Below are 23,127 nucleotides of genomic sequence, written 5' to 3' on the forward strand. Positions count from 1 at the left end.
GAGATTGTAAAACAAAATACACACACAAGAAACATATTCCAAAAATCCCTAACCATACGGTGCCTGTTCCCTGGAAGAAACCCACAGCCTAGGTCACGGTGACGGCCAGACTGTGACTCTCTTCCTTTTGAACCATTTGGTTGCTCTCTGGTCTGCAGCACCCTGTCTTCAGTTTTGCTCTCACCACCATCTGCCACAGTCAGGTCCAGAGGCATCGGGCCATCATCTCTTACCAAATGGTTGACAGTGTGGGTTGCATCCAAAAGGGGGTGGCGCGCTGGGCCCATGGCCCAGAGAAGAGGGCTTTCCCAGCGAGCTGGAGCCCTGCGGTCCCCCCCAGCCCCGCAGGCGGGGAAAGCAGGGAAAGGCAATTGGTCTGGGAAACTCCTCCAACCGGCTGGACACCAGGGTTCAGGATTCCGAGCTCCTGACTCAGCTTTGCCATCTGATCTTCCAGTCCCCTGGTGCACTGTTAGACGGACACAGGGGGTTAAGCTGTCCTGCAAGCTTCCCTTCTTTCTGGATTTCAAGCTCAGGAACATGGGACTGTAATTCTGCTTCCCCCACCCATCTCAAGCCTCCGCTCCTTCCTCGTTTGTGCCTTCAAGTTCGGCTCATGTGTGCTTTGCGTGGCTTAACTGGTAAAGTAGTCTCTGCTCTGTACTGAGCCATCGTGCGCCTTCTCCTGCGGACTTCTATTCTAGGCTTCCAAGGTGGTTACTAATGATTCTGCTCTGTTTCCATTTCCGCCATCCTTTGTTTCATTTCTCCTACTTCTGCCTGTGTTTCAGCTCCTCTAAGTTGAAGGGTCATCTGTTCACCCATTTTTCTTAGGCGGGTCTTTCCATCTCCCGGTAGCACCAGCGAAGTGGTGCAGCCCACTTTCTTTGGAGTTCTTGACTTGCTTTCTCAGTTCTTTCAACCTCTGATGGCTTCTGCTTCTCAGTTTCACAGCGATGAGTTGCTCCCAAAGCCTGTGATGTAATTCTCATCAGGAAAGGCCATTGGTCCTCTTGTCTATTTCCAGTTCTTTATCTTGCATCTCTTTTACTGCACACAGAGGCTCGGCTTCCCCCAGTCTTGCTTCGACCAGTTCCTTCTCTAGCTGTAACACAGAATCTTCACTGTAGTTGGAACTGCATTTAGGTTTTTCTAGTATTTCAATGCACTATTTTGTTTTTCCCCTGGTAGGAGGGTACCAGGGATTGACCTCAGGGGCAGTCGACCACAGAGCCACATCCCCAGCCCCATTTAGTCTTTTATTTAGAGACAGGGTCTCACTGAGTTGCTTAGGGCCTGGCTCAGTTGCTGAGGCTGGCTTTGAACTCTCCTGCCTCCTGTCTCAGCCTCAGCCTCCTCAGCTGCTGGGATTACAGGAGTGCGCCACCTCGCCCGGCTCAATGCGCTCTTTTTAAAGCCTTTTTCTTGTGCATAATATTTTATTATCAACTTGCTGATCCATGTCTTTAATTTTTATTGAGCATTCTTTTTCAAGCTTTTTCTTTTTCTTTTGTTTTCTGAGTTGTATTTGACTTGGTAAAATGCTTGGATTAATTTGTCTGGAACCACCTTCAAAGGGATGTGAAATGACCTGAAAGTGCTGTTACATCCCTTCCATGTCAAGTTGCATTAATTCTGCCTGATTCATTTGCAGAAGCCCCAATTCTGCTTGAATCACTATTTCTAAATCCTCAGACAGAAAGATATCACACACACCCTTGTTGCAATTGGTAGTAGAAAAGTTGGAAGAAAGATTGTCAGGACCTCACTAAGTTTCTGAGGCTGGCATTGAACTTGAGATGCTCCTGTCTCAGCCTCCTGGGTAGCTGGGGTTACTGGTCTCCACCACCATGAGTGGCCATACTTGGTTTTAAAAGTTCATGAAGTCTATAATCTTGCATTAATTTAGCAAATATCCACAGCACTTCTTCTGGCACCTGCATAAGCAAGAATCCAACTATAAAACAATTCTATGACCTTAACCAACCCTAAAGAATATGCTTTCATCACATTACATGAAATCTCCCATCCAAAGCTTTTTCCTTAAAAAATTGTGTTGGGTGTAACTTTTGCAACATCCCTTCAGCTCAATTTTTTCACCAGGAGGGGTCTTCTTCAGGAGTTCTGAATGCTGATCTCTTACTGGCATTCTTTGTGCTCTGCAGAAAAGTTGCCCAACTCTTCCTCTAACACGGTGGGTTATTCCTTTATGAACCAGTTCCTTATCTTGCTTTGCCTTCGTTGTGTTTGTGTACACATCTTCCCATGCATTAACTGTTCTTCCCTGAAAAGAACCCAAGAATCTGCTTCAAGGAGGCTGAAGTTTGCTGGAGGCTGTTAAACTTGAAGCAAGAGAGAAGCCACTTCTTGAGAGACGCTTGCTTCTTCTGGGCCCCCCAAACAGATCTTAAAGGGTTACATTTGCCTCTAACAATCGATTTTGTTCCTCCAGTCCAGCCGGGAGTTCTGGACTCAACTGGGATGGGAGGATGGTGAAAGGGCTGGTGCTGACAGCGTGGTAGGTGAGGCTGTCGTGTAAGTGAAGCAGAAGGACTTGCCACCTGACTGGCCACCTGCCTGTGTGCGACACTGTGCTCCTCACCTATGACAGAGTAGAACTCAGCTTTTCTGCAACCTTGGAAACGTCGGGTGGACATCACCAGAAACATTAACTTCCCACCCAGCCTGCACAGCGCCCTTCCATCACCTCCAACACACCCAGCTCCGCAGACACTTGCCCTCGGAACCCTTTCAAGGCATTTGCCACATGCTGTATGCCAGGCCGTGGCTGGCTGAGCTGGAGACACAGCAGTGACCACAGTCCCTAGATGGCCCCTCATGAAGCTCATAGAACTCCGCCTTTCTTCTCCCTACCATTTCTCCTGCCCACTCCTGATCCTTCTCTTTCCCTCCCTGTCGGGAGCTGCTCTGAAAATACAAGCCCTTAAGCCCCGAGCAAGAGATTCTGAACCATCCTTGCACCCTGTGATTACTTGGGCTTTACCTCTGCTTGGATAATGAGGCGTGGCCCCAGGAGTAGGCGTCACCTGGTGGGGTTGAGTTGCACTCACCTGTTCCTTTGTAATCCTACCCCTTGCCTCATTTGAATGGCTTCTCCCCAATAAAACCAGGTTCGAGGCTGCTCTTTCTCTTTCTTGCCTGCCTTGCCTCCTTTGCAGGACCTGGGTCAGAGGAGCCATCAGAGAACCCAAAGAAAAAGGTATTTCTCTGTCTCTGTGTCATTATTTCATGCCAGCCCAGTTCACCTGGAGTGACTCTGACTGGTTTAGTTGTGTGTCACGGCACCTCCCTGTCCCTTCTTGCTATTAGAAATCCTTTTATTTGGGGGAATATTGGGGATTGAACCCAGTAGTGATTAACCACTGAGCCACATCCCCAGCCCTTTCTAATTTTCATTTTGTGACAGGGTCTCACTAAATTGCTTAGGGCCTGGCTCAGCTGCTGAGTCTGACTTTGAACTTGTGATCCTCTTGTCTCAGACTCCTGAGTCGCTGGGATTACAGGTGTGTGCCACCATGCCTGGGTCTCTCTTAAAAATTCTAAAGCATTTGCCTAGGAATGTCTACACATCACGGCCTTCATTCCCCCCATAACCCTTAAGTTAATCCACAGGGAATCATTCATTCATACAGTGGGGAATGAGTCACAGATGGTCCTTACTCTCATGGGGCTTATAGATTTGAAAAATATAGATAATAAACAAAAATAATTAAGATAGTACCCAGTTCCAGGCATGTTGGTGCATGCCTGTAATCTCAGTGACTCTGGAAGCTGAGGCAAAAGGATTGAAAATTTGAGGCCAGCCTCGGCAATTTAGCAAGACTATAAGCAACTTAGAACTTGTTTCAAATTTTTTAAAATGGGGGGAGTTCTGGAGAAAGTGCTCCTGGGTTCAATCTCCAGTACAAAAAAAAAAAGAAAAAGAAAAAGAAAAGAAATTAAGAAAGAAAAATAGAGAAGAAAATAAAAAGAAAGCCAGGGTAAGGGGAGAGGCTTAGAAGAAGCAAAGAGCACCACCCTCAATTCCCCCATCCTTGTGGGCACATGCCATTCTTTTTCCTAGTAAGAGACAGTTTCCTTCCCCTTCCTTGAATTTGGGCCAGCCCCCCACGACTTGTTTTGATTAACAGGATGTGACAGAAGCAACATTCTGAGAACTGCAAGTCTAGGTCATCAGAGGTACTGGCTTCTGCTTTCTCCTTCTTGAATCCCTGAGGGGCCATGTCTGTGGAGAGACCCAGGGAGAGACAGCAGTTGCCCAGAGATGAGCTGAAGCCATCTTGAACATTCCAGCCACAACTGGACTCCAGCTGAATGCAGCCATAGGAGTGGCCCCAGTCAACTCTGGGGGGTAAAAGAACCACCAGGCAGAGCCCATCCAACCCTCAGACTAGTGAGAAGTACACCAGGAACACAGGGGGCCCTTCTGCATCCAGTGATACAGTCTGGTCAGAACTGGGGCCCACACTGAGGAAGGGGCCTAGTGCACAAATTGAAGCGGGTGCTAAAAAGCTCAGTGGCCAAGACACATATTTTTAATGCAATCTTTTAACACATCAAAATTAATGCAGAAAATCCATGATGTTTTGCTGAACAAAATGTCAAGGTTTTAAATAAAGGCTGGTGCCATGTCCCAAGCCAAGTTGGTACTTGAAGCAAAAGGAAAAGTGTCCGGCCTGGCTTTGTTGGAGACAAACTCAGGGATGACATTTTTAAAACCTACTCTTTCATTTTCATTTGAGAGAATTTCCATGCTTGACCATTACTCTGGACCAAGTGATGATACTAAATCATTTTTTTTTTAAATCAACTTGGGCTGAAATAAAATTATAATACATTTTATTTTGGTATAATTGAAACTCAGTGTGAGTTTTGACATATCCACTTTATAACTTTTCAACTGTTTTGTCTGATATTCCCGGGGGAAATCAGTCCTTAAAAAAAATGCATGAATTCGGGACTGAGGTAGCTCAGTGGTAGTGTGCTTGCCTGGCGTGTGTGAGGCACTGGGTTTGATTCTTGGCACCACATATAAATAAGTAAAAATAAAGATCCATTGCAACTAAAAAATATTTTTTAAAAAATGCATGAATTCACTAATAGGGACACAGGAGCATAAGGCCTTTTTGTATCAGGCCCAATGTGGCTTGGAACAGCATTGATCAGAACCCTAAGCTGTCCCTGCCAAAGGCTCAGGTGACAGGGTAGAGAGGAGGCAGGGGGAGGGCTGAGCAGTCTGATTCTGCCTGACTAGAGAAGCAGGGGTCCCTCAGGCAGATGGGCTCAGGAAGAAACCCCGAGGCCCCTCCAGCGTCGCCTGATGGTAAAATAAATGCACACGTTGACTTGAACCCAGCACCTGCTCCTGAGAACCCATTCCACTGACCTTTTCAGGACAGAAGTAACTTAATCGCCTGCTCCTGGGGTCTATCTACAGGGGAGAAAGGATGTCCAAGGGGCTCCTCTGGGTAGAGATGAACCCAGGATGTGGGGGCCACTATTTCTTACTTTTAATTTTTCACTGAAAATTTTAATATCATTTTATTATATGTTTTAGAAAATTATTTAAGTGTATGAAAGGGCTATGTCATCCAAGCTTTTCAAATTTATTGTAAACTCTTTACAACGGGTAAAAACATAACAGATAATACACGTCATGCCGTCATCAGGATGTTTACCACTGAATCTTTCATCGTGGGAGGAAGAAAAAGGGAAATTGAGTGAGTTTCTCACAATAGGACAGGAAAAAAAAAAAAAGGAAACTGCGTGAGTTCTCTTCAAAAGGACAATGACGGAGTAAATCTGGGTACCTACACTCCATAGGTCATGAAACCGCGCCATACGGTCATTAAGACCTAGGAATTGAATGACTTAGAGGATTTCCAAGTACTGAAAAGTAGGATGCAGAGAGCTCTGACTAGTATCTTCTTCTTCTTTTTCTCCTCCTCCTCCTCCTTCTTTTAGTTGTAGTTGGACACAACACCTCTATTTTATTTATTTATATGTGGTGCTGAGGTTCAAACCCAGAGCTGGCCCATTCCTCGCAACAAAAACACTCAGGGTCACTCCAGGGGAACTGGGCTGCATGAAATAATCACACAAGAGACAGAGATACCTTTTTCTTTGGGGGTATTGTGACAGTTCCTCTAATCTTAAGGGTCCACAGAAAGAGAGAGAGAGAGAGAGTGAGAGCGAGAGTGCACACGTGCTGACCCCTTTTATTGAGGAGAAGCTATTCAAATGAGGCAAGGGGTCAGGTCAGGCTGAGTCTAGCTTAGTGATGTCCACTGTCAGCAGGTTGACTGACATCTAGGAAGGCCACACCCAAAGGCAGAGTAAGAGAAGGGGACCCACAAAGGGCGTTTCCATGGAACATTCTATCCCAAACAGAGCAAAGGGGTAGTAATCACAAAGGAACAGGTGAGCGTAGCGCCACCCATGGGGCTGCAGGAAGGCGCACTGTGCTACTTCCAGGATCAGGGCATCCGTCTAGGGCCACTACAAATGTGAGCAGATCCACTACGAAAGTGACCGACAGAGCCTCTATCGACCTCAGGAAGGAAAATGCTGGTCACTCAGCACGACGGCCCCCCACCCAGGGCCTCTCACATGCTAGGCGAGCGCCCTGCCACTGAGCCCCAGCCCCAGCCCGTGACTAGCATCTTATTTTTGGAAGATAAATAATTCCCATAATCCTGTGTATGAGGACACACACACACACACACACATATATATCTCCACGGATGTGTAAATGTATACATAGGATTGCTTAAGTTCGGAAGACAATGGGAAGAGCTATACCAGTATGGATCTGACATGTCCCTCAAAAGTGCCTGTGTTGAAGGCCTTGTCCTGGGAGTGTGGCACTAGTGGGAGATGGTGGAACCTAGCTGGTCCCAGTTGGAGGAAGTCACCTCATCAAGGGAGTGCCCTTGAAAAGGATTTTGGAACCCTTGCCCCCCTTCCTGTCTTTCTCTTTGCGTTCCAGTTGCCACCAGCCGAGCAGCTTCCTGTGCCTTGATGTTCTGCCTCGAAAACATCCAAAGCCAAGGGCCAATCAGGAACTGAAACCTCTGAAACTGAGAGCCAAAATAACCTTTCCTCTCAACTTAAGCCTCAATTTCTTGTCCTTTATAATGCAGATAAATAATAGTACAGTTGTCCTGATTATTAGCCACATGGGAGGTGACTACTATTTATCAAAAGAATAGGATGTGCCAAGCCTTATGCCTTATGTACTGTATGATAATATCTTAAAATCTGAAAGTCAAATTACTGTGCAAGGGCACACAAAGCTCAGAGAAGTTATGAGACTTGTCCAAGGCCACCCAGACAACCATTGTGAATCCACACTATAAACCCAGGAATATCTGAGTTCAAAGATCTTCTCCTATCTGAGACTTCAATTAGTGATATTTGGTTCTACACCCCCCTCTGGCATCTATTGCCTTAGAGACCTCTGAATTAGTCAGGATAGGCCAACTGATGTTGCAATAACAAACAACCCCAGTGTCTTGGTGGCTTAATACAACAACAGAGCTTATTTCTCACTCATTTCACATGTCCCGTGGGGTCAGCTGAACTCTGAGCAACATCTATTTGCTCCAGGACCCAAGCTAGCGCACTTGATCTGAAACCCTGTGGCCAGCATTACAAGAAAGCAGAGACAGGAAAGACCACCCTTAACTCTCTGAAAGCATCTACCCAGAATTGATTCACATTGCTAGTGCCCACATTCACGGTCCCTCTATGGGTATCTCATTCTTTCTTCCAATCATGAATCAATAGCAATAGATGAGTCCAGCCACTTGCTGTGAGAAAATAGATTTCTTGGCCGAAGCCACCCAGTCTGTGGTCTTTCAATATGGCAGCCCAAGAGCTAAGGCAAGTAATGTTCTAATGACTCCCTTACACTGAGTGCTTATTACCCACTAGGCACTCGGTAGTCATTTGCCTCTTCAGGAATGTTCACAACTCCCATTTTACACAAGGAGGTTGGGACTGAGAAAGAGGAAGGGACTCTTCTCTGCCCTGTAATTCTGGGGCTAGAAGTCAGAAAACTGCATTTCCCAGGCTCTCATGTCACCTGAGGAGACACTCCCCCTCCGAAGGTAAAAAATGGTGAGATGTGCTTTCCACACCGCTGCTTCTGTCAGCATCTGTGGAACCGGCTGAGGGGCCTCCTCTGTGGTCTCAACCCTAGCCACACAGCCGACCACTGGGGTCCCAGCACAAGCTGGTTGCGCTCCTCTGCCCTAGGGGCATAGCTACTTCCCACAGTTGCTGATCTCCAGGTCCTCCTCGGCAGACTGCATCTTTACAGAAGTAACCATAGCAATATTTTAGGTCCTTCATGCTCTTTCAGGACATTACCACTCTTCGCTCCCCTTCCTTGATCCCGGACAAATAGGATACGGCAGAAATGATGCTACATGACTTCCAAGGCTAGGTCATAAAGGCAGCGATTGCATCTAATGCTGACTAAAACATTATCACAGGTGCACACCCATCAGGCTGGCTACTCCAGACAAGGTAGCCAAGAAATCAGAAAATGGCAAGTGTTGTCAAGGATATGGAGAAAACGGAACCCTTGTGTTGGTGGCTCTTCTGGAGAACAGTATGATGTCCCCCCCCGCCCCCCCAAATTAAACACACATGACCCAACATGCATCTTCTGGGTATACATCCCAAAGAACTGAGAGTAGGGTCTTGACGAGATCTCTGAATATCCGCGTTCAGAGCAGCGTTATTCACAGTAGCCAAGAGGTGGAAGCAACCCACGGTCAATCAACAGGTGAACCGCATTAGCTAACTGCGGTGTGTCCATTTAATGGATCATAACTCAGCCTTAAGAAGAAAGGAAATCTTGGCACATGCTATAGGATAAATGAAGCTCAGGACATTAGGCTAAATGAAATAAGCCAGTCACAAAAGAATAACTCCTGCATGATTCCACCGACATGTGCGATCTAGAGTAAGTCACATTCAAAGGCTGGGGTGGGAAATGGGGGGTTTTGTTAATGGGTACAGAATTTCCGTTGTGCAAGATGAAAGTTCTGGAGATCGGTAACGGAACAATGCAGATATTTGTATCACTACTGAACTGAATACTTTTTAGATGTAGTTATGATGGCAAATTTTATGTTATATATATTTCACTACAATTAAAAAATTTAAAAACAAGGGCTGGGTTTGTGGCTCAGTGGTGGAGTGCTCACCTAGTACATTCGAGGCCCTGGGTTCGATCTATAGCCACTCATAAAAATAAATAAATAAAATAGGAGTATTGTGTCCAAATATAACTAAAAAATAAATATTAAAAACATTTAAAAACAAAAGCACTCATTTATCATCTCAGTTTTGTAGATCAAAAGTAGTCCAGGGGCTGGGGCTGGGGCTGGGGCTCAATAATAGATCATTTGCCTGGCATGTGTGAGGCACCAAGTTTGATTCTCAGCAACCCATATAAATAAATAAAATAAAGGTCTGTCAACAACTAAAAAATATTTTTTAAAAAGTAGTCCAATACTAGGCATAGTGACTCACACCTGTAATCCCAGTGACTCAGGAGGCTAAGGCAGGAGGACCACAAGTTCGAGGCCAGCCTCAGCAATTTAGCAAGGCTCTGAATGATTTAGTGAGACCCTCTCTCAAAATAAGAAATTAAAAGGGCTTAGGAATGTAGTTCAGCAGTAAAGTGCCCCTGGATTCCATCCCTGGCACAAACACACACAAAAAAAATCCAATGGACTTATTGATTCTCTACTTAGGATCTATCAAGGCCAAAATCAAGGTGTTGGCCAGGCTGGTTCTTCTCTGGGAATGGGATTCTGTTCCAAGCTCTTTTAGATTTTCAGTAGAATCAGTTACTGGCACTTACAGGACTGAGGTCCCCACCGTCTTGCTGGTGCTTGGCTGAGGGTTGCTCTCAGCCCCTAGAGGCCATTCTCAGGACCCCCTCCAACTTCAGGCCAGCGATGCCACAGCAAATCATTTGCACGTTTCACATCTAACTTCCTCTTCGGCCACAGCCAAGAGAACACACTCTGCTTTGAAAGGGCTTGCAGGAATAGATGCAGTCCACCTAGATAACTTCCTTTCTACTGAACTCAAACTCAACTAATTGCTAAACTTAATGACGTGAAAAATCCCCTTGCCGTGTGACATAATACCATCATGTTCTATTACATTCCATTATATTCATAGTCCAGGGGATTACGATGGGAATCTTGGAGGGGAGGGTTGGCTATGTTAGAATCCCTCCTATCACAAGCCATGTCACCATGTCGTAAGGAAGTCTAAGTATACAAAAGAGCTACGTGCAGGGATTCCAGCTGCAGCTGCAGCCATCTTCTCAGCCACAGCCGGCAACAGAATGATGAATATAAGAGCCTGGAGATGGCTCGAGCCCCCTGCCCTCAAACCACCCCAGCTAACGCTCCAGACCTCATGGAGCAGAAACATCCCCAAACTCCTGAGTCACTTTCCTGAATAATTCCATGCTACTAAGTTTTGGTCACTTATTACACAGCCACAGTGATCAGAACACCCTCTCCTTTCTCCCTTTTTGCTCTCTAGCCCTCCTCCCTCCACCACTTCTTCTCTCAGTATAATCAACTCCCCTTATTAAATTCCTTCTATCAAGAAACCCAGGCTGGCGTGATGGCTGGTGCCTGTAATCCCAGCACTTGGGAGGCTGAGGCAGGAGGATCTTGAATTCAAAGCCAGCCTCAGCAACTTAATGAGGCCCTAAGCAACTCAGCAAGACCCTGTTTTAAATAAAATATTAAAAAGGGCTGGGCATATGGCTCAGTGGTTGGGTGCCGCAGGGTTCAATCCCCGGTAGGGGCGGGGGAGAAGGAGGAGGAAAAGGAGGAAGAAGAAGGAGGTGGAGGAGGGAAGAAAAAATGTGGGTGGTTTCTCTTTCTGCTGGTCCCTGTAGCTCTCTCCCGCTCCTTCCTTGCTAATAGAACCACAACTTATTCAGACTCTGGATCAGCCTTGTTCCTTAGGAGAGGCTGGGACATTTTTCAACTCCAGGGACTGAATCCTGATTAGGGGAAGTCACTCAGGATAAGTCCTTTACTTTCCAGAGACTGGCTGGCCAATGAGGTATGCGGGAAAGTCTCCTAGGGTTTTGCAGAAGACCAGAATGGGAAGCCAACCCTTTCCGCTTTGGATATTGGTTGTACGAATGTGGCTCTGGCCACCAAGATGCAAAAAGAAAGGTTCTCAATGACTCCTTGGGCTGAATCAAAGACACCTGAATACCCCCACCCCTCTGTTCTTTGGGTCCTGTTGCACAATATTACCTATCTTACCGTGCCTGCCCCAGGGCCTTTGCATTTCCATTTCCCTCTGCTTTCCAAGCCCCCTCACAGGTACTCAGACAGCTGCACCACCTCTCCCTCACCCCCTTCAGGCCTTTATTCAAATCTCATCTCTTAACCCACCTATGTAAAATCTCATCGTCAGCCAAGCTCTCCTTCCTCCTGCCAACAGCTCTCTCTTCTCTGGCATATTATGGGATTTGGGTTGTTATCTGTCTCCTCCACTATAACCAGCCTTCATGAGAGGAGGGAATTTCTTCTGTACCCCTGGTGTCTAGAACTGTGCTTGACATGCAGTATGTGATCAATAAACATTTGTTAGATGAATGATGGATGGTTTCAGTTCCTCGGGTCGGATTTTCTGTTACTTTCAGTGGAAAGCAGAAGGTTCCCGGCATCCTGCCCACTGTGAGTTCCCCATTTTTACCCCTCTGCTCCGTCCTTTGACTTCATGGCTGGCTCTAAAATGATGCTGCCCCCAGACTGAGCATTTATTCTACGCCCCCCTGGCCCCAGACACTGCCGTCTCTAGCAGCCCCCACCCCAGGTCTCAGAACCCCTGGTGAAGACGGGCTTGACCTCCTCAGGCCCCAGGGGAGGAAGTCCACCCTATCAGGGTCCTATTTGAGGCTGCTACTTCAGAAAAAGGAAACCAGACAGCTTGGCGTTGCGCGATGCGATTCATTCAGATTGGGTCACAGCTGGGAGGTTGAGCCCAGGCCGCAGGGGACTGTCACGGAAGCCTCCTGCCCATCGCGGCCCAGAGGAAAGAAACGGGTCGCTCCAAAAGCCTTGGGAAGTGGGTGTCTGGGGCCCTCAAGGCCCACCTTGGCTGCACAGGACTTTGCTAGACCTTTCAGAGGGAGGCAGAAGAAGGATTTGCTCCTTCATGTTGGAGAACACAGACGCGGACCCAGTTGAGGGAGTGGCTTGGTGTCCAGGATCCCTCAGTTGAAGAAAGCGGCCTAGTCTTTGGGGCCCATGGTCTCAAAGAGAAGGTGGCCTTTGTAGTCAGGGGAAGAACGACCCTAGTCTGGAGGGGGAGGGGAGGTTGTCCCCAGGAAGACCCTTGTCTGCCAAGGAGGTCTGGCCCTAGTCCAGCAGTGGCCTGGCCTCGGAGGCAGCTGGATGGCCTTTTAGGGGTTCCTGGGACCAGGAAAGAGGACTTGCCTAGGGGAAGCACTTGGCCTAGGACAGGAACCTGTCCCTGGTCCCTGACTTTCTCAGTAGAAGCTTCCAGGCCCCAGAAGTGTCCCAAAGAGGGGATCCAGGGCCTCATCCAGTGAGATGTGGAACGAGTAGGCAGGAGGAGAAGGGGGGTCCAGGCCTGACTCCTCAGGCCAGCACCGAGGTCCCCAGGGCCACCACCAGCACGGGCAGGGCAAGGCGAAGTCCAGCGGCGGCGCCCAAGAGGCACTGGGACTCCAGGACGGCGCGGCGGCCCGAGCTGCAGTACGGCGGGCGGGCCAGCCGCAGGCCCTGCAGAGCCACTCTCTCTGTCACCCCCCGGGCGCTGCACAGGTTTCGGGAGCCACAGCCACGCAAGCTCAGGTTTCGGCCGCCTGTGGAGACAGGTGTTAGGAGAGACGTGGTGGGGCCACTCGCGCGCGCGCGGGCGGAGGGTCACACCTGCACACACACCTTGCACACGCCCAGCTGGCACCAGATGGGTGTCTATGGGGCCTTCGAGTCCTTGTCCTTGGTGAGACCTACCGGGCTCCTTTGGTCCCTTGACCTGGGGCTGGTCAGGGCTGCCCCTCTTAACTATCCTTTTTACCTTGTAGCTATGCTTTCCCTTAAGGTTCAATACTCACAAACACCGCGACCCCGAATGCTGCTTGATTTCACACATTTGCAATTTTTTCCTATGATTCTTCAGAGGTGTTGAAGTGGTAGATATATGTATAAGTATAAATATGCAAATGACCAGTTTATGGAGGACCTGATGGGGGATGTGCAGGTAAAAGGGTCTCATTGTTCCAATTAAAAAACCCTCACAACTACAGTTTATTTTAAAGTCCTTATCTTTTATATATAGAGAGAGATGGAAATTTGTACAGAGAAAGTGATACAATATCTGAATTTGCTTCAAAATAATATGAGGCCATCAGGTGGCAATAGCAGAGTGGGGTAAAAGGTATAATGGGGATTTATTAAACTATTCCCATTTTTATTTATCTTTGACCAACTTCTCCATAACTAAAAAAAGAAAAAAAAAAATGTTAAGAAGAGCTGGGTGCGGTGGTGCACGCCTGTAATCCCAGTGGCTCAGGAGGCTGAGGCAGGAGGATCACTAGTTTGAGGCCAGTCTCAGCAACTTAGGGAGACCTGGCCTCAAACTAAAAAATAGAAAGGGCTGGGGTGTGGCTCAGTGTTAAGTGACCCTGGGTTCAATCCCCCCAAAAAGTTAAAAAGAACCGTAAGCCTCAGTGTGGTCCCTATTTGTCTCATTTTGGATGAACTAGTACATTCACAGGGCCATTCGTGAATCACTGTTCCAGACCCATTCTCTTGCACACTCACCCCCACACGTGCACCCATGCACACACATGCACACACACACATACTCAATCACATATGGCTCCCATCCCCCGATGCCCCACACATAACACAAAAGCACCTGCCAACCCCATCCATGGATACCCCGCCCCAGAAACACACACACACACACTTCTCAATGATGGAGGGAAGGCCTCTGTGGCCCACAAGCCTCATACACACGCCTGTCATGACCCCTTCTAAGACGCACCCCCGTGTTCATTTCTTCCTGTTTTCCCAGCGATATCCCCTAGGTTTACTGCAGCCCCATTTACAGCACTTCCTGTATTCTAGAGTGACGCTGTTCGACATGATAATCACTAGCCACATGTGGCTATTGAACACCTGAGGTGTAGACAGTCTGAATTGACATGTGTTGTGAGTGTAAAATAAACACCCAATTTCAAAGACTTAGAAAAATCGAATGCAAGATATTTCGCTCACAATCTCTTACATTGATTGCGTGTGGGAATGATAATAGCTGGATACGTTGGGTTAAACCAAATGTTATTAAGTTAATTTCCCCTGCTACTTTTTAATTGTTTAATGAGGCCACTAGAAAATTTTAAATTATACATGTGACTCACATTATATAGCTTTTGGATAGCACTCCTGTAGGAGTTTAACGGATTATCTGGTTTTCTTTGCAACAGTATTATGTCTTAGAGACTTTTATTGCCTCCTTTTTTGAACGGGAAAATGGAAGCACAGAGAGGCTAAACCACCTGCCTGAGATCACCCAGCTTGAAAGTGGTGGATCAAGGATTTGAACCCAGGTGGCCTGGGCCCCAGAGTCCTGCTCTTGTGCTGTCTACTCTATTGCTTCCCTCAACAGCTCACTCAGATCTTATGAACCCTCAGGGGGAAAGTGTGCAGCTACCATCTCCATTGACTGGAAGAGAAACGGAAGCTGGTAAAGTTGAAGTTGCTTGCCACAGGCCACACAGTAAATGGTGGAGGTGAGAAAACCCAAATGCTGGCCTGTCTTCATCGAAAACCAGCATGCTCAACTCACCTGTGTGTGAACATGCACACACACACACACACACACGCACACACGCACATCTCATTACCTCCTTCAGATATCAGGTTCAGCTGGACACACTCGGTCATCCAACGGGGACACTGCATGTAGAGGGACGAATTGCAGGGTCCCTGGTGGTCCCCTGCACATGTAGGGCACAGGAACTTGTTCAAGGGGCGGGAGGCCGGCAGAGCTGCTGTATAGGGGAAGTAGACGGTCAGCCAAGAGAACTCTCAGAGCCTCCCAGGGCCCTGGTGCACTCAGTACACTCTACCACAGGGGAATGACCTTAATGAGATTCCCGCTGAGCTGGGGTCAGGTGACTTAGGGAACCTGTTGGGGGATGGGGGTTGATGTTCTTGCCCACCTACCTTCCTCAATGGAGGCCAAGTCCCCCTCCAAAGTCACCCACCACTTCCTTGGCCGCCTATCTGACTGCTTTCTGGTGGCAGCGTACCGAGAGGAGTGGGCTTCTGGCAGTTGCCTCGGCAACAGGTGGTGTTGACCCAGAAGCCCAAGCGAGCACCGTAGGTCAAGGCAGAGACGGATCTGTCCCATTTACAATCCTTGGAGGCCACACAGGAACCATTTCTCCAGGCCACTGAGTCTCCTTCCCCAAACGCTGGAGAGAGGCGGAGGGCAGACTCGTGAGAAAAGGCAGCCACCAGCCACCCCCTAATGGAATTCCCCCAAGTCCCTTTGAATGTCACACCATTGTCATTCGCCCTGCCTGAGCCCCCACAATACATCCAGTGTGGTCATTGCTCCTGAAGACACATCTCAGAAAACCTTCCTTGACACTCCGCCTTCTCCCTAAGGGTCCCAATCAACAGGGGGCCTCTGTGAGTCTCCCCCATCTGCCTGTGGGCACCTCACGGGCTTAGTACTCAGATTGGTACTCAGTTCGCTGGGATTCCGGAAGTGCCCAGTACCGGGGCCTGTACACTATTCATGCTGCTGGAAGACCGCAGAGAGCTGGCTGCAAGTTCAATTCCTCTTCCCATTTACAGGAAAGACCAGTTTTCCCCCCTTTATTGGAGCAGAGGGACAGGGCTCTCAGGGGGCTCGCTGCCCAGAACATTGTAGATACCAAGATGGCCACCACCAAATCTCCTCCCTCAGCGAGAGGAGGATCTGCTTCCTCACCCTTTCAATCTGCGACTTGCTCTGGTCAACAGGCTGTGCCAGGCCTGGGCCTGTCTCCCGAGAGGCCTGGAGTCCCCTGTTTTCTTCTCAGGAAGCTGAGGCTGAGGTGCAGCTGCCAAGAGCCCCCACAGACAGAGGCCCTGGGGGATGAGGGGCCTCCAGTACCGGTCAAGTTCCAGCTGAATCCACCATATAAGTGACCTCAGCTTTCATCCCCTGGAGTGGAAGAGCTGCCCATTTGAGCCCAAGATGGTCGAATCATGAGAAATAACAAAGCATTATTTTATTTAAGTTGGTGTTGTTTTTGTTTTTGTTTTTGGTTTTTTTTTTTTTGTTGTTTTGTACTGGGGATTGAACTCAGGGGTGCTTAACCACCGAGCCATATCCCCAGCCCTTTTTAAATACTTTATTTAGAGACAGGGTCTCGCTAAGTTATTGAGGCTGGTTTGGAACTCGTGATCCTCCCACCTCAGCCTCCCGAGCAGCTGGGATTACAGGCATGCACCACCACACCCAGCTAAGCCATTGTTTTAAATTACAAAATTGTGGTTAAAAATCGTATGAAATCTGCTTTCTTAACCATTTTAAGTATACTGTTCAATGGTTAACTATACTTACATTATTGTGTAACAGATCTCTAGACTTTTTTTTTAAACTGAAACCCTAAAGATGGTGGAATGAGATTGACATCATTACCCCAAGTACATGTATGAAGACACGAAAAGAGTGTACTACTTTGTGTACAACCAGAGACTGAAAAATTGTGCTCTATTGTACTGTGAATTGAGATGCATTCTGCTGTCATATATAATAAATTTGAATAATATTTGACCTCTTTTGACTGGTTGAGCCTTTTTTTTTTTTTTGCATTGGAGATTGAACTCAGAGGCACTTTACCACTGAGCCACATCCTCAGAACTTTTTGCTTTTTATTTTGAGACAGAGTCTCACTAAGTTGCTTAGGGCTGGCCTTAAACTTGTGATCCTCTGGCCTCAGCCTCTCAAGGGGATGGCTACTTAGCAAGAGCTCAACCAAATGTCATTGGATTTGCACCTCACACCTTCTGCTGCCCCGAGCCTCTGTCCTGCATGGCCATAAAAAGTGGAGGCCGCAGACACGGAAAGGCAAGAAGTCTTGCTGTGCCTCAGGGCCTGTTTCTGCTCCCGTTGGCACTCACCTGTGATTCCTGCCGTCTGAAGGCAATAGTTCCTGTCCTCCGGGCAGGAGACAGGGTTGCAATGGTAGAGGTCTGAGCAGGTGAAACAGATGGTGGCCTTTGCCTTGGTATGGGTCACATTTGCATGGGGACCTGAGGAGAGAAAGAAAATCTTTGTGTGTGTGTGCATGTGAGAGCGAGCTTGTACATGTGTACTTGCAAAAATTTCTGGGCACATCTGTATGTGCCCTTAGAGGGCAAAAGTGCTTTTGTGTGTGCACATTTGCTGTGATGCTGTTCGTGGGGGCTGTTTCCTGGGTGCACATCTGGCTGTACATGCCTGTGTTGAATTGTCTGTGTGTGTCTGAAACTGGTTGGGGGCTGGGGCGATGGTGTTGTGTGTGCCCCTGTGCCCCCTGCCCCCGCACAAGTGTCTGTGTGCATATGGGTATGAGTGGATCTATGTGTCTATGTGTGTGTTTAAGGCTGGTTTTGTGGGTCTATGAGTGCTGCTGGGTCCGGCTGTGTCTGTTTCCAGTGAGGTTTGGGGTACTCGGATGTGTCAGGGTACAGCTGTGAGTGTTCACAGATGTCAGTAGTGTGCGTCAGTGTGCCTGCAGACAGTGGGTACTTCTGTGTATGCTTGTGTATGTTTGTACCTGTCTTTCCCGGTCCCTGAACATGGATCTGAGGATCCACATGTCCATGCATGGGTGTGTTTTGTCTCTATACCTAGAGATCATGTAGGCAAAATTTACATGACCCAAGTTCCTGTAGCTGGCAATCATTTTTGACCCTTTTTCTTTGTGTGTTGTAAATTTGAAGCTCCCAAGTCTGCCTTTTTTCCCCCTTCATTGTGATAATTCATTTGATCCACTGCTTAGTTTGGGAAAGTGAAACTGTTGGGAGCTGGGAATTTGAGGAAGCTGAGGTGAGGATGCTCCTGCTCTGCTTGCAGGGTAAGGGAGCAGATCTTTCTCTGCCTCGCAGAACGATCCTGGCTGCGCAGTTGCCAACAAAGGCATCTTCTACATCCCTAGAACCGAGAGAACGCTGCTCTGTCCAGGGGAATTTGCCTTTCATTATGGACCTCTAAAAAGTCCATGATGCTGTTCAAACGAATCGCTTCATATACTGTCACCCCAGTAAATACTATTCCAATTAGCATCTCTCTTTTCCAGAAGACAGAAAATGATTGTGAATGTTCTTTGGTAATCCAAAAGAAGACGATTGACAAATCTGTCTTCTTTCACAAACAAGGAAGTGAAGAAATAAAAAAAACATCATATTTGTTCCTTAAACGGAGTTCAGATCTCTACACGTCACAGGATGTTCACGTTGAAGTTCATGCACCTCTTTCGATGTGTGGTGGGTGCTGAGGTAGAATTGTGCGTGTCTGTGGATGTACCCATGGTTTTCTGCTTCTGGGTGTGTGGCGTGCTGTTTGTGTGTGCATATGGATAACTGTACTCCTTGGGAGCATTAGAGTAGGGGACATTGTACCCTGAGGGAATGAACATTTAGGGTTGGGAAGAGAATGTGGGGCTTGGGGAGGACTGACAGGGTGGGGTTCCCGGAAGGCAGGGCTCAAAGCACCTGGTTGTGTGGGAGGAGCCAGGGAACTGCAATCAGGCTTTGTGGTGAGATGAAATCCAGCCTCCTCTGGGCCCAGAGTGTCATTCACTTTCAGGTGGCAGATCTCTGGTGTAGCACAGCCTTTCAGGATCTGGGGACCTCCTGCAGAAATAAGGGGAAGTTGAGGGGCGAGACTCAAGAGTCAAAGACTCCACCTCATGTGTGTCTCTTTCTGTCAGCAAGTTCCCATCTCTTGGCAGCCTCTCAGTAGTTCTGCATGATTCATATTCAAATCTATGTTGCCATTTTTAAAAATTATTTTATTTTATTTATTTGTTTTTATGTGGTGCTAGGGATCAAACCCTGTGCTAGGCAAGCACTCTGCCACTAAGCTACAGCCCCAGTCCCACTTTGCCTTTTTTTTTTTTTTTACAGCCTCTTCTTGCTGCTCTTTTTTGTGATTCAAACTCATGCCTTCAGATCTCTCACACAGAGGTGTATTACGTTCTGCAGCTGATAATTATGATAGCTGAGCTCCTCGTGGGTCCACATCTGTGATTTGTTGTTTCTGCTATTCCTCATGGTGACTTACTTCCTTGTGTTTCAGGAGCTCTGATGGTGAGCTCACGTTTGGTTGATGTTGACTCTATGGGAATCCTTGGAGGTTTTCCTCTGGGAGGCTTTGCCTTTGTTTCTATACAGACCAGGTGATGTTACCAACCTGTGGTCTTTTCAGCCTCTTTCGAAGGTCCTATCTTATGTGGGAACACAAGGGTCAGCTCCCTGACCAATCTGCTGTGCTAAGACCTATTTACCCACAGCGGGCCATTATCAGCATCTGTTCTCAGGGCCATTGTGACTTTCACATTCTCTCACTGCTCTCATTCTGACTTCTGCTCACATTTTTGTTTTGTTTAGGGACCCTTGGAAATTTCCCTAGCTTCCTGAAAGCTCCAAATGGCATGAAAAATACATATTTTTTGTACAAGATCTAGCTTATCTGTAAATGGTGACATACTAAGAGGCAAGGGTGGCTAGTGGCAGCAGCCTGTCATTGGGAGCAGGCTATAAGGGAGTGTATGTCTGTAGAGCATTAAAAAAAATCAACTAAAAGTAAATCTGCTTTTTATTATCACCATGCACCAACAATTTTAAACAATGTCGGTGATAAAATATTCCTCCCTGCCAGAGTGGGTCCCTCTCCCCAACTCCTTCCCAGCATGCCACTGTTCAGAGCAAGGAGACACTTTGGATATCTAGTCTACCTTACCGCCAGTGGCAGAAGTCTAGGCCACTTCTCTCTGTCCCTTTATTGGCTTCAGAGTTAGTCTATGTTCTGAGCAGGATGGTTCTATCCTAAGGCTTTTGATGAAAAAGCCTCCGCCTCAACGTTTTGCAAACCTACATTAGTAATTTTAAAATGCATCTTCAGCTGGTGCAATGGTGGATGCCTGTAAAATCCCAGCAACTTCGGAGGCTAAAGCAGGATGATCACAAGCTTGAGGCCAGCCTTGGCAACTTAGTGAGATCCTGTCTTGAAATAAAAATAAAAAAGGACTGGGGGTGTAGTTTGGTGGCAGAGTGCCCCTGAGCTCAATCCTCAGTACTTCAAAAATAAAATAAGATGCATCTTCAAATTCTCTGACACATTAACCGGTGGCATCTGTGCTTATCTACACCTCCCACCACGAAACTAGATGAAATTTCGTGACCATTTCAATCAATAAACTATGGTAGAAGTAACTTTATGTGACTTCCAAGGCTAGGTCATAAAAGTTCTGGAGGCTGCCACCTCATTTGCTGAATGAAGTCTTCAACTACCACATCAAGGACCCTGAGACAGCCATGATGTGAGGGAAGCTCAAGCTAACCAATGTGGACAGATCACATGGAAAGGCCCAGGGACTCTGTGTGTGAAAGATGTTCAGCCAGCGCCCTGCTGCTCTTGGCCCTGCTCTTTTATCAGGGGTGTGGAGGTACCAGGGATTGAACTCGGGTACTCAGCTACTGAGCCACATCCCCAGCCCTTTTTTTGTATTTTATTCAGAGACAGGGTCTCACTGAGTTGCTTAATGCCTTACTTTTGCTGAGGCTGGCTTTGAATTTGGGATCCTCCTGTGCTGCTGGAATTAAAGGTATGCACCACTGCGCCCAGGTTGGCCCTCCTCTTGATTCCAGCTCTAGCCACCTTCTGAGTCTAAACACATGAGAGACCCAGAACTGTCCAGCTGAGCTCTTCCTGAATTCCCAATCCATAGAAAGCATAAAAGATGGTCAGGTGAAGCCTCAGAGTTTGCAGGTGTTTTCTTCAATAACAAGAAATAATGCAAACATGTATGCAAATGAACCTCAACACTTATTTGTGCAGGTAGGAGGGGAGTCTGCCAGGCAAATGACCTCCCAAAGGGAGCCCTTACCTCTATTCCATGTCCCGTTGAGAGTGACGCACACAGTCTGGTTCCCGGTGCAGTTCATGATCGAAATGGAGTCACATGAGGTGAAATTTTCCCCGGAACAGTAAGGACACTTCACTGCGTTGGGCTGGGCCTTGGGCTCTGCCTCTGGAGGAAGTAGGTATATTCAGAGTGGGATGAAGATGAGGGAACCCTCCTCCCAGCCCTCCTTCCCCCACCAGCCCTCTATTCTATCTCCCCCCTCTATGTGTCTTCACGCCCCACCCTCACTGCCTTCGAGGAACAATCCAGATCACTTTCTGCCAAAATGGGACCAGTCTAGTCTCAGATGCCTCCTTCCAATCCCCAAAGATTTATTCTAGGGAGCCACTAACAGCAGCCCAATTCTGCTCATTTGTTCTAAAAAAAAAAACCTTCCAGTTGGATCCTAAAGTTTCTTTCATTCATTCCACAAACACTTCTTGAGCACCAACTGTGTACCAAGCACTCTTCTAGGCCCTGGAGACACAGCAATGACAACAGATGAGAGCCCTTTCTTAGGGATCTTGAATTTCAAAATTGATTACAAAAGTGGTCCTGTTATTTCGGGCTCAAGATGTTGTGGTATTCTGCAAAAGAGTACAACTCTGCCTTCCAGGTTCACCGCCATCTGATTAATTTTGAATGCTTCCTTAGAGATCGGAAACATTTAAAAGGAAGTCATTTAGGTATGAGTAAAGTAAAAACCCAGCCAAGAATCATCTTAAGCTCTCTCTGCTTCCTGATCATCATGTGAGCTGCTTCCCTCTGCCAAACTCTCCGTCATGATGTCTTCCTCATCCCGAGCCCCAAGGAATGGAGCCAGCCTTCTATGGATGGAGACCTCTGAAATCATTCCCCCAATCCTAGGCCAAGTTACCTGTCCTTCCTTTGGCTCACTGACCACAGGAATGAAGAAATCCAGACTCGGGAGCTGGTACCAGCAGTCTAAGAAATAGCTATCTCTCCAGGCTACCATTTGGTTATGAATTATGACTGCTGATATGCACATCTGGAACTTAGCCTTTGTATCTCATTTAAAAGCCTTCTGCTCCCCTGACACATGAGTCTGCTGCCTTCTCATTTGCTAGCAAATCAATAAAACTTCTTTTTGCTTTTTCTCAAAAAAAAAAAGGGGGGGCTGGGGCTGTAGCTCAGCGGTAGAGCGCTTGCCTAGCATGCGTGAGGCCCTGGGTTCGATCCTCAGCACCACATATAAATAGACAGATAAAATAAAGGCATTCTGTTCATCTACAACTACAAAAAAAATTAAAAATCATCTTAATAGAGGCCCATCTTGAATAAGTTGACTTAAGAAAACATTATTATAGAGCTGTTTCTATTTTTATTTGTTGGTTTATTTATTCCGGGCGTGGGTTCTGGGGGTTGAATCCAGGGGCACTTTACCACTGAGTTAGTCACTAGTCCTTTTTATTTTTATTTTTTATTTTGACACAGGGTTTTGCTAAGTTGCTGAGGCTAGCCTTGAACTTGCAATGCTCCTGCTTCCCTAGAGTCACTGGGATTACAGGCATGTGCCACCCCAAAAAATTTTTAATGCAGCTACTAGAGAAGTTTTAATTACAGAGATGGCTCATGTTACATTTCTATTGGACAATATTTTTATAAATAAAATATAAAAAGGGGTGGGGGTGTTGCTCAGTGGTTAAGCCCCTTGGGTTCAATCCCTGGTACCACCAAAAAAAAAAAAATTACCAGGTGTGGTCCTTTCAATCTACCATCACACACAGGATTTTTAAATATGGTTATAATCCTAACTGATCTTTTATACCCTGATCAGTAGGCCCACTTCTCAGCTTGGACCTCATGGTTTTTTCTGTTAAGGTGCCCGACATAGAAAGTGGGACCCCTCGGCTGTTTGGAAGGACGCTGGGTAGCCCTGA

The 23,127-nt window shown here is 47.2% G+C and overlaps 1 protein-coding gene across 1 annotated transcript; it reads right to left on the bottom strand.

The window, feature by feature from the left end:
• Positions 1-229: 229 nt before the first annotated feature.
• On the bottom strand, positions 230-21,266 carry LOC114100936 (ecotropic viral integration site 5 protein homolog). Its single transcript, XM_027945780.3, is given in 23 exon segments — positions 230-459; positions 462-575; positions 578-732; positions 734-820; positions 822-1,168; positions 1,388-1,510; positions 1,513-1,566; positions 1,568-1,714; positions 1,717-1,815; positions 1,860-1,989; positions 1,991-2,035; positions 2,037-2,284; positions 2,287-2,325; positions 2,327-2,487; positions 2,490-2,537; positions 2,540-2,578; positions 2,581-2,635; positions 12,699-12,913; positions 14,963-15,109; positions 15,371-15,535; positions 17,238-17,369; positions 18,813-18,953; positions 21,209-21,266. Coding segments are annotated over 23 exon segments (2,979 nt in total).
• Between the last annotated feature and the right edge of the window lie 1,861 nt (positions 21,267-23,127).

The sequence above is a fragment of the Marmota flaviventris genome, chromosome 18 (assembly GCF_047511675.1).
Source record: "Marmota flaviventris isolate mMarFla1 chromosome 18, mMarFla1.hap1, whole genome shotgun sequence".
Lineage (NCBI taxonomy): Eukaryota > Metazoa > Chordata > Mammalia > Rodentia > Sciuridae > Marmota > Marmota flaviventris.